The sequence below is a fragment of the Thermobia domestica genome, chromosome 9 (genome assembly GCF_964235325.1).
Source record: "Thermobia domestica chromosome 9, izTheDome1.hap1.1, whole genome shotgun sequence".
In the NCBI taxonomy this organism is placed as follows: domain Eukaryota; kingdom Metazoa; phylum Arthropoda; class Insecta; order Zygentoma; family Lepismatidae; genus Thermobia; species Thermobia domestica.
In genome coordinates, this window is record NC_137462.1 from 57,344,307 (window position 1) to 57,356,787 (window position 12,481).

General features: G+C 35.5%; 1 protein-coding gene across 1 annotated transcript in view; it reads right to left on the reverse strand.

Annotated features, from left to right (window-relative positions):
• Positions 1-4,796: 4,796 nt before the first annotated feature.
• The window catches only part of LOC145694675 (uncharacterized), a 78,977-nt gene continuing 71,292 nt past the window's right edge, over positions 4,797-12,481 (reverse strand). The window contains exon 8 of the mRNA XM_081771170.1: positions 4,797-5,709. Coding sequence (XP_081627296.1) covers positions 5,530-5,709 — 180 coding nt within the window. The 3' untranslated portion in view covers positions 4,797-5,529. The remainder of the gene's footprint in view (positions 5,710-12,481) is intronic.

Genomic DNA, 12,481 nt, shown 5'->3' on the forward strand with positions numbered 1-12,481 from the left:
AATTCAGCTTCTTCTTTCTTTCCTTTTTGTTTCTTTTTCTTTCTTTTTTGTGTGTTAAGTGTACCTTTGTAATTTGCTCTTCGAATCTTAACTATTCAAACGTTACTATCCTATAAAAAAATAATAATAAGACTGATTTATCATACATATATAAACAAGAAAAATTACTACGTCAATAAGTTAATTACTTGAAACAATACAAAAATAATTTACATTAATGAAGCTATCAAATAAAAACAAAATCGCATACAGCGCAGTTCGAGAGGTCGCTATACTGCCCACTATCACATTGGTCCAGGGATTTTATTACATCCTGGCACCAAACCATATTAAAAAAAAAAAAATCGAAGGGCGGACGAGTATAGACACTATTAAATAAGTCCAATGCAAGCATCACTAAAATTGTTATCGTAAATTGAGGTAAATTAATAACATTATTTTCGTTCAGTAGAAAAATCGTGAGGAGCGCCAGATTTGCTTCTAGGATGGGGGCGCCCTCCCTGGCCCCCCTCTAATTCCACCTACGGTTTTGAGATACGACCCTTCTTCAAATAGTTGACAATTTGTATTAATATTGATCATCAAAACTTTATTTATTGTTCAAAATTTTCATTCTGATACACAGAACGAATCTACTTACAATCGTGGAATATAAGGCCAAACTTGACTCCTTCGTGGCAAAGCTGTTAGCGTACGATCGTTTGGCGTGGGAGACCCAGGTTCGATTTCCATGTGGTTCAGATTTCACGTTATCAGTAGGTCCCGTCTTATATAGTCTCGCTGCTGAAAGGGACATTAAACTCAAAATCAACTCAAGACCAAACTACACGGATCTATATAAAAAATGTAATTTTGAATAATTGTCAATTGAATTTATGGCTATCATGAACTTGAAATTTAAAGCAGTAAACAATCCCTTTCATGGAGAATGCAGACTATGACGTATCTCGAGTAGTGCAAACACATTTTCCTAGTTACAGAAAACTGGCACTACTGTTTTATCTTTAGCGAATATATTAATGCATTAAGAAATATAACACTTGAAAGATCATTTTAAAACTCTTTAATGAAATAAAATTATCAAATACAGAAACCAGGTTACACTTGACATAATGATATTCTTTAATGTACAAAAGCTTTAAAGAATATTCTTGAAAAAAATCAGGAAAATGATGTTTTGTAATACAATTCCAAATTTTAAAACTAAATGAATTTAGAATAATATTATTTTCATCTTTCTTAGAAATTCAAAACTATGTTATTTAACTGTTGTTAATACTTACGCTGAAAATACGAAATTATCAAAATCATGACATTAAACAATGGCAAATTTCTTAATAAAAACCTAGCAATGATTTTACCTAGTAACTATTTGGAATTTCAAACATTGTGTCAATAATCACGGAATAAGTTTATAGATATAAAACAAAATATTTGTAATTCAAGAAATACGAGGGCTATCCAGAAAGTAGATTACGTTTTCGTCTGTGTCCGCTAGGGGAGGGGCTAGCGCGGCCATCTTGGGGTCAGAGCGTTGCGCAGCTCAGTCGGCATCTAGCCGTGCTAGTGAGAGGTTCGTGCTGTGCTCCGTTAAGATACTGTGACGGTTTGAAATGTCTGCGTTAATTGAAAATCCCGCGAGCTGCGAGGTGCGTGCAGTAATAAGGTTTCTGACAGCAAAAAACTGTAAACCGATAGAAATCTATCGGCAGCTGTGTGAAGTGTATGGGGACAACATTATCACTGAAGGTGGAGTGCGACAGTGGGTCATAAGATTTAAAAATGGCCGAACCAATGTTCATGACGAAGATCGAAGTGGGAGACCCAGCAAAGTGACTGCCGAACTTGTCGAAAAAGTCGATGTTAAAGTCCGTGAAAATCGAAAGTTCACAATAACGGAACTTTCTTTGAGTTTTCCACAAATTTCGCGAAGTTTGTTGCACGAAATCATCAGCGAAAAGCTTGGTTACCACAAGTTTTGTGCAAGATGGATTCCAAAAATCTTGACAGAGGACCACAAAAATCAGCGAATGGCTGCAGCGTTGCACTTTTTGGACGCCTACAATAAGGATGGTGACTCTTTACTCGATCGCATCGTTACTGGTGACGAAACATGGGTGAAACACGTGAACTGTGAAACGAAATTGCAATCAATGCAGTGGGGGCACACAGGTTCTCCCCAAAAACCCAAGAAATGCATGCAAACAATGTCGGCAAGGAAGATGATGGCGACTGTTTTTTGGGACAGAAAAGGTGTGATTTTGGTGGACTTCCTGGAAAGAGGCACTACAATAAACGCTCAAAGGTATTGCCAAACTCTGCAAAACCTCAGAAGAGCAATTCAAAACAAGCGCAGAGGAATGTTGAGCTCTAAGATCTTGTTGATTCACGACAACGCCTGGCCCCACACGGCAAATGTCACGCGTGAAGTTCTTGAATCTTTTCAGTGGGAGTTGTTTCCTCATCCGCCGTACAGTCCCGACCTGGCACCGAGCGACTTCCACCTATTCCCAGCAATGAAGAAGTGGCTGGCTATGCAGCGTTTTGATGACGACGAACAGCTGCAAGAAGAGGTAACGAAGTGGTTGAAGTCGCAGGCGGCCGAATTTTTCGACGAAGGAATTTCCAAGCTCGTACATCGCTACGATAAATGCCTTAATTTGAATGGTGACTATGTCGAAAAGTAGTATTTGTGTGTGGCTTTCATCTGTATATAATAAAATTTGTTTCCTATACTTTGTTGATTTTTTATTCCAAAACGTAATCTACTTTCTGGATAGCCCTCGTATTTCAACTACTGGAAAATAAAAAAAAAACTGATACTATCCGAAAACCATAGAAATTTTAGAGGTATAATTATCACGTTACAGTGGATAATCATGAAATACTGCATAAAACTAATAGAGTGTCCTATTTACCTTAGTAAAGCATAGTGTATAATAATAAATTAACTGTTGGAACTATATGATTATTTCATTTTCTGAGCAATAACTCTTTCCAATCTATTGATAATTACGAATTGTTGGAATATAGTTAGAAAAAGGAACAATGTATGTGAAAAGAAGAAATTAGGATAGAGACAAATAGATCGGTATATGAAAAGGCAAAAGAATCCCTTGTCTATTGGATGATTGAAAAGGGTAGAAAGATGGAGACACTTCGAGAAAAGACCGTCGAAGAGGACAAAGAAACAATGATGAAATAAAGTAATTTAGTAGGAGCTAATCTACCTAGTATTTTGTAGATATAAACTATTTGAGCGATAGTAGTAAACCAATCCAATCCAAGGTAGAAAAGTGTTACTCAAAAATTTTAATTTAATGGGACTTTCTGACACGCCGAAATAATAGAAAAAACCTAGTGTTACTAATAAGAATATGATTAATTTCTAATTAAGCAAATAGAAAATAATATTTAAGAAAATCACTTTTTAATGTTCTTTAAAATATAAAAATACCATTGTGTCATGCGCACCTTACCTTTGTTTGATTTTAGAAAATTATTTAGATATTTCGAACATAATCTAAATAGGCAATCACAGATCGAATGTATTGGTTCTAAACATCAGAAATTTTAAATTATTTCATATAAGATGTTACATATTATTACTGTGTAACTTGCTAGTAAATATAGCTTATAAGGCACTGGACATTTTACATCTCTATTCTATCTTGTTAAGGTTATTGTTACTGGAGAGAAGCAGAAGACAATTTCAATAACTGTTATGCATTTTGATCTTTTTCGTAGTAGTACAATCAGTTCCTATGTTTTGTAACCGGTATATGAGAGTATTGACACAATGTTTAAACTTTACAAAAGTAATTACAAATTTACATCAGTAAAAAGTATTACAAAAACATGAGTATTTAAAATCAAAGAAAATTACACACGATACATAAAAATGAAAAACGTAAGTACATAATGTTAAAACTACATGTGAAAAACGTAACCTTTGGTATATTCAATTAATAATTAGAATTACATTCTTCTAATTTTATCACATAATCAGCTCGAAGTTTAAAATTTTCCGATTTACCGTTTATCACACAACGTTTTATGATACCGAAAGACAAACAACATAATACTAATCGTAACCTATTTTCTGTGTTTGAATTGTTTTCTAATTGTAATTAACATTTTAATGTTGCTTATCAAATGTTATTTTCGATTTCTTACAAAGCTATTCGGTAAAAAGTACAACTAATACTGAAGATTATCAAAACGATGTAACGTTTTCTCCCTACAATAACTTCGTAACTAAAACATTCGACTTATTTACATTAAAATAACTATCACAACATTAGATACTATTTTGGCAATACATATTATTAAGAAACTCGGAATATAGGAACTTGATGAATAAAACTTACTTCCAAAAGTTGTCTACAATCGTAAAATTAATAATATTTTACTATAGATAAGAAACCATATGTTAATAAAAGTTAAAGGTTATGTAAGTTTGAGGATGTGCATAAGCTCTATCACAGTAAAAAGTGTATAGAATATATAAATGTGATCAAATATATAAACAAATATAGCATAAGTGAAGGGAAGATGTGAACTGTAAAGGTTGGTTGTAGAAGGAATTTTACGTGTATAAATTTATACAATTGTAAATTTCGTAAATAAAAATGTGGCAAACAATAAACCGCATAACATAGATAGTATAAATAGCGTAGATAGTATAGTAACTTCAACAACACATACATTCACGATGATTGAAAAGAAACATGAAATAGAATATATCATGTTTTAATCCTATGATATTATAATCAATGAAGTAACTGAGTGCTCAATTAATGCAATAGAAATGGTAAACAAAGCAACGAAGGCCGTAGTGGATTCACAAACGTATTTTAGTTTATTCTTTAAACTGTCACAAAGCACACTATTGGTGTGCACAATGCAACCAAAGTAGCCAGTAAATCTACATCGATACTATTTGCCAAAGTTTGGAGAATGTTAAAATGACATTGCTGAGTTTCTAATCAAATGTCAGCAAACAACTTGGAATTATTTAAAAAAAAAATACATATTAATTTTTTGATCACAGGTCTTTGTAGTAAATGATAAAATGAAGTTATCACAGTTTTAATTTAAATAAGTCTTTACATAATCACAAGAACATTGACTATGTTCATAACAAGGCAGTAGTAACAACCCGTAAATGTTTTTCTGTTTATTACTTTCTTTGTATAAGCGTAAAATGTTTATGAGTGGTTACAATATCTAAATGCGAAGACACTGAATAAAAGTTATATTATCCATAAAATGGTGTATATAATAAATTATCGTCTTCTAACTGCTTTAGTTACAGATCAGTAATAGTAAAATAGCTCGGGTTATTCAATTCACAACATTTCTCATGTCTTCTTGAATGTTCACCTATTCAACTTATTAAAGTTTGAAGTTACTGGTGAAGTAAAACGTTGTTAAATAACTTGGACAACTTTGCTCGTGTAACTGGATCCACTTGAACTGGTAACGCAGTAAGTATAAATTTGATGTTCTTCACATTAAAGTGAAGGGTTACTCGTTCTTCTCATTTCTGTGCCTACGCATACGTTCCTCGTATACCTCTAGGCAGTGCTTATAATAATTTTTCACGGGACGTGGAAGTTCGTCCGACTCTATCAAGTGAGCTGCTTGTCTTGCAAAAAATTCAAGTACATTTAATGTCTCATTCTTCCCAAACATCGTTTTAAGGTACTGTAAAGAAAAATAGAATGGTAAAATTACTAACTGGTAGTGAAGAATTAAGAATGATAAATAAAGTCATAAAATATTAAGTTTATTGAAATCACAAAAGTACATTAAAATCTTCTCGCAATTTATGTATTGATCAGTCTGTTGTGTAAGGGTCAATGTTTGTTATGTGTACTAAGCTTGTTAAGGCCTGCGATCATGCCAAGTTAGATCAGATGAGTTCGGTTAAGTTGTACAGTCAGCGACAAAAGTTTTTTTTCTCCGTTTGGTAAAATTTATTTGGGAGATAACGGTGGTATGGCTTGAACGGACAACAGTAGTATGGTTAGAACGTATAGAAAATTATATTCCTTTTAATTTACTGAAAACTGTACTAAAAATTGTCCTTCCATTCCGAACTTATTTACGAAACTCATTTCATTAAACGGAAAGAACATTTGTCGGTAACTGTACAATATACCGACTGCCCTTCATTTTTCAGGAGAAAAAATAATCAGCAATGAAAATCAGCGATTCAAGATCATAATTACAACTTCAGTAATACAATTTATCTGCAGACCTTATTTTGCTTATCTTGATACTCAATAAGTTGGATGTTTTGAACGTTAGTATTGTAAATTGAATCCTACCATATTTTATTACATATTTCCAAATAAACGGTAGAGAATAGAAGTTATACAATATATATGTATTCATAAACATTGTATTGCTACTAAAATCATTTTATCTACTTCTGGCACAACAATTCTTATGAAAAAAAGAATAAGAAGTAACAAAAACTATCATATAGCAAAATTTTTAAGAAACATTGAAAACAAAATCTTTTTTTTTTTTTTTTTTTTTACTTTCGAGTGACGATCATGAAAAAAAATTCGAGATTTCAACGGAATTACAATAACAACTCAAACATGACATTTAATTTTAAGAAATGGGAGTAAGAAAGTTTAGTGTCGTGGTCCGTATCATTTATTCTCTATTTGCACAATTTATGAAGTGCTTCTTGTCAAGATTAGCTCCTATTCTCATTTAAGAGTATATCATAATGAATACAGATGAAACAACTTTTATCGTTGACATTTTGTTTGTTTGTTGTTCTAGGTACAAAAAATACTTTTATTTAGTTGGTGTTTTGTTCTCGTTCACACCATATAATCATTCGTGATTTAATTCGTGAAATAGTGTCCTCCCATCTCACTTAACGTCTTATCAGCCACTAATGTCTCTAACGTAAAAATTTCCTCCATTTTAGCCAAGATGGAAATTCCCATCTTACCTAATATAATTTCGCCTAATATGGTGACTAGGGATTTTCTTTTTACTAAAGAGGGAAATTATGTACCACATCAGTGATTCCCAAACCGTCGATCGCGAGCTACTAGTAGCTCGCGGAGACATTTCGTCGCTTATATGACGTAGAGACGTAAGTGCAAAATTTTAAAAACATGAAATATTTAAACTGGGGACTCTTCAAACCTTACTCTATCATCTGACGAAGTGGTGTAACTCTATCTCTAATAGTTCTAATAGCTTTTCTCCAGTAAGACAGTGGCGGATCCAGGGGGTGATCGGGGCGATCGCCACCAACAGAAGAGGAAACTTCCTTATTTTATATATATATATATATATATATATATATATATATATATAACCCATTCCAGAGTTCGAAGCTGTTAAAAGTAGCTCTAAATAACAGCATGATAACCCATCGCGCTCCCCAGATGTCGGTCTGGATCCGCCCCTGCAGTAAGAAATGTTTAACTGGCATAAACGACACTTGCATTGCTTGTTATTACGTAAAGACGTAAGCGCCATTTGTCATATAATTTTACGTAAAGACGTAAGCGCCATTTGTCGTGTAAAATATGTAATATAATTGGTCGTTACGTTCCCTGGCACTATGCAATAAATGCTACTAAGACTGAGTTTTGTTCAGTAACAATGCCGCTTTTTATGCGGTATCATTTGTTGGTTGTTACTAAAGTCTTTGTGAAGCCGACTATTACAGACAAAATAATAATAATATAATAATCCGGGAATACTTGCAGTCAGAGCATAAACACAGTCGAGTCGAGACAGCCAAGAATTACTCACGAGTTTCTTTTCTTTACTCGTTACTGGACAGTGAAGCCAGTTAGTGAAGTGGAAAGATGCCTCCTTGAATGTAGTATCATCCAAAGATATTAAAATTGTTAATAACAATGAATTAAACGAGGAATTAAAGTTGAAATGCATTTGCTGCCAGAAAAAAATATATTCGTATGAAACTGTGATTGAAACTAAATATTCAGCACAGGATCCTTCATGAGAACAATCCGAGTCAGAATCTATAGATGTGTCTGTCAGTGTTTTGCAGAAAAACGCACCAATGAACGTACTGAAAGAAGATAAGAACTCAGAAGATAAGAACGTAAGTGACAGTCAGTGTGAAGATGAAAATAAGAACGAACGTGGTGGTTATTCTGAGGATAAAGGAGAACATGTTCAATTACCTGATAGTGACGATTTTGATCGTGACCAACCGTACATACAGGAGTGTGAATACTTAAACTGCAAACTTCAATATCAAAATACTTGCCTACTATGTAAATATTTCTTGTGCTTCAAGCATATTGCCAAAATTGACAACTGCAGAAACCATCCATCAGCTTCTGCTGAAGACTTAGAAATCAGACCTTCTCCACGTAAGAAGCTTGCACATGATGCTAATTGTGGTGCATTGCCGGTTCCAAGTATATCTATAGTTCAATCAATTTCTAGCACATGGCTCGTCGTGGGCCACCACACCATGTGCACTGTGTGAAAGTTGAAGATTTTAAAGACTATACGAGTATTGCGAAAAGTATATGTATTAAATCTCTGAGAGAATTTGATTCTGGCATTAAAGTGGATTGGACGATGATCCAAGAGGTAATAGTGACCAAAGAGGATTTACCAGGTATTTCCATAAAAACAAGTCATCTCAGTTAACACTTATGAGAAGCTATAGCTGAAAAGGAATACATTGGGCGCACTGAAACACACACTGCCACAACTTAACTTATCCACAAATATCGGTCGAGAAATACAAGGGTTTAATTCCCCTGTGCTCAGAACTAACACCTGTCAACCGTGACAAAATTTTTATGAAGACCTTCCCCATTTATAAAAGAAGGCAAAGGCATCTGATCAATATTTCAGCATTCTTATTTTCATTTACAATTTTTCGAAACTATTATTAATAAAATTTATAATACACTTATTTAAAAACTGTCATAACTGAATTTGTACATTGATTACATAATCAAAACGTATTATTTGTAGTTGTGTCTGGAATCTCAACTTTACTTTATATCAATTCTTAAAGGGATGCGGACAAAATCTCGCGGCCGAAACATCGCCGCCCAAAATCTCGCCGGACAAAACCTCGCGGGACAAAATCTTGCCGGCCCAAAACCTCGCGTGGCCAAAACCTCGCCGGCCAAATCCTCGCGTGGCCAAAACCTCGCCGGACAAAATCTCGCCGGGCCAAAACCTCGTGTTGCCAAAACCTCGCCGCCCAAAATCTCGCCGGGCCAAAACCTCGCCACTCAAAACATCGCGTGGCCAAAACATCGCCACGAATGAAACTTTTCTTTAAAATTTACCGAATGAGTTTCTTAATATGCAATTTCACATTACAAATAATAATAATAATAATAATAATAATAATAATAATAATAATAATAATAATAATAATAAGAAGAAGAAGAAGAAGAAGAAGAAGAAGAAGAAGATACAAAACATCGTGTGCGTGGGCTTTCTCGGGTTATTCCCGTTTCCTCCCACTTTCTTTATTCGATCATTTCCTTCATCCTGGTCATCTACGTCTCCTTTAACCTACAGGACATAATCAAGGGACGTCGTAAAAACTCATATATTATTTCATACTTTCGTAAATATTATTACATTTTTGTTAAAATTTTAAGTTTTTGGATGTTCCAAAGTTCACGAAACTAACCCTGTTAGTTGTCATTACTTTCCTTTTGTAGACTTTCTTTCCCTATAACTAGTTTAAAAACATCCAGTCACCCTACCTTCACATTGAAATCCTCTAATACAGAAACAGAATTTTCATATGGTATCGCGGGACTTGGTCAAATACCCGTGATACTTCTGAAACAGCGTCTTTTATACCGTCATCCTTATCATCTGTTGGAACATTTACATTTTGGTCAGGCGAGATTTTGGGTATGACGATATTTTGGGGCGCGAGGTTTTGGAAGAGGAGGTTTTGGCAAGGCGAGGTTTCTGACCGGCGAGATTTTGGCCCGCGAGGTTTTGGAAAGGCGAGGTTTTGGCCCCGCGACGTTTTGGGCGGCGAGATTTTGGCCAGGCGGGGTTTTGGCCATGCGAGATTTTGTCCCGCGAGGTTTTGGGCGGCGAGCTTTTGGCCAGGCGAGGTTTCGGCCCGGCGAGATTTTGGGCCGCGAGGTTTCGGGAGGCGAGGTTTTGGCCAGGCGAGGTTTTGGTCCGCGAGGTTCTGGCCGCGAGGTTTTGTACCCAAACCATTCTTAAATTCCTTTGTATCGGCAATTTATACGAGTACCTAATAAACAAATAAATAAACTCAAAACATTTATAAAAATCAATGTCAAAATAAGAAATTTCAGTAATGTGTTAATAGATCTCGGGGAGGCCAATGGGTTAATGCGCTCGGTTTTTCAGAGCGTGGGGACGGGTTCAGTTCCCGCCGGAGCCTATTAAACAGAATGGATCAGAACCTACTTTACTAAAATCTGTATGCTCCGTCCTTACAAGCTCCCAGTTTGTTTAGGATGAAAAAAGAAAAAAACAATTCAGTAGTTCATTTATGTATTAATAAAGATAGAAGTAATTAAGGCTTAATTGCCAAATGTATTAGATTGCATATATGACGAACAGACGTATATCCATGTAAGGCATATTTCTAGCGTGATGACGTCATATTAAATGAGCACGCTACAAATCTGTATGTGTAGAACAGTTCAATTGCACTGAAATTACTTTAAATGCCTCTCCTGTAAAATTACACTTTTGGTGCTTACTTCTGTACGTCATATAAGCGACGATTTTTGATAGATGCGTTAACGCTCCGCTTGGCTAATGGGGCGTTTACACTTGGTCGATTTAGTCGCACGGCTAAATCGACTCGCTGCATTTGCGACTAAATCGAAGCAACTAGGCCGAATCAGATCGATGGATGTGTTCAATTGTTTCAACCGAAATTGAATGCTGCTTGTCGACTCGCTCTCCTCTGATCGATTCGAAATCGACTGGCAATTTTAAAGATGTCCAAGCAAAAAGTAATTGGTACAATTACGGTTTTATAGCAGAAGAAAATAGAATCGACCACAGAAAATAGAACGTCTTTCAATTCAGTTGCTAGTCGATTATTCGCTTTCGATCAACAAGCGATTAAGTTGAAGTCCTGTTTACACGGTCGATTAAGTTGAAAGTGACGTCAATTCAACTGAATCGAACGCAAATCGACTAAGTGTAAACGCCCCATAACTAGATTCCTCCACTGAGCTGACGCTCTCGACAAGGGGCGCTGATAACAACAACAGCTTGTTTCTCCCGCGCAATTGCCATTGTCCGCCTCACCTCACATTTGATTGTATATGCGTGGGGTTGTACACGTTATATTTTCCGTGTGTATATTAGACATTTGCTAATTTGGGTAGGTTGATTTCATATTTACTAGAAATGTAAGTTTATAGGCAATAAACAAATGTAAGACTTTTTAAATAAAAATGTTGGCAGCTGTTTTGGTTGGTAGCTCACGATATCGATTCAAAAAACGATACGATAGCTCAGAAGCTTCAGAAGTTTGGCGACCACTGGTCTAAATTTTTAATCATCAGCACTAGTCGTTGTCGCTGTTGCGCATACAAACTGCAAGTTAGTACCACAAACGAAGGTCGTAACCCTTTATGGCACTAGTTTCCGTGCTAGTATTAATTAGGGTATAAACGTGTAAGTTTCGTTTCCCAGTTTGAGACCACGGTAGACTTCCAAACAATGGGAACTAGATTGTCAAATTTGAAGTAGAGGATTTATTACTAGTAGTTGCGAAAAAAAAAGTAATAAGATCAAAGACAGAACATGTTCTTCGGACTCCGAATCCATACTAAAAAGCCATTACTTGCTATGCCTTGGTGTTTTTGTTCAACGATGATAAAACTTGAAATCGGAAATGGTGGATTTCAACCACTCAGGTTTTGAATAGAGAGTTAACGAAGAAATGGAATCTATCCTTAGAATTCTGAATTGAAATGAAATGAAATGAAATCTTTGAGTTTTACGTCCCACGGTTATGCCGGTTAGGCTAATGGGGCGTTTACACCTAGTCGATTTGCGTTCGATTCAGTTGAATTGACGTCACTTTCAACTTAATCGACTGTCTAAACAGGACTTAATCGCTTGTTGATTGAAAGCGACTAATCGACTAGCAACTGAATTGAAAGACGTTCTATTTTCTGTGGTCGATTCTATTTTCTTCTGTAACAATTACTTTTTGCTTGGACATCTTTAAAATTGGCAGTCGATTTCGAATCGACCAGAGGAAAGCGAGTCGACAAGCAGCATTTAATTTCGGTTGAAACAATTGAACACATCCATCGATCTCATTCGGTCTAGTTGCTTCGATTTAGTCGCAAATGCAGCGAGTCGATTTAGCTGTGCGACTAAATAGACCAAGTGTAAACGCCCCATAAAGGAGACGGTGAAGATGAGTAATGAATGAAATGGTGGAATGAAGAAAGTGGGAGGAAACGGG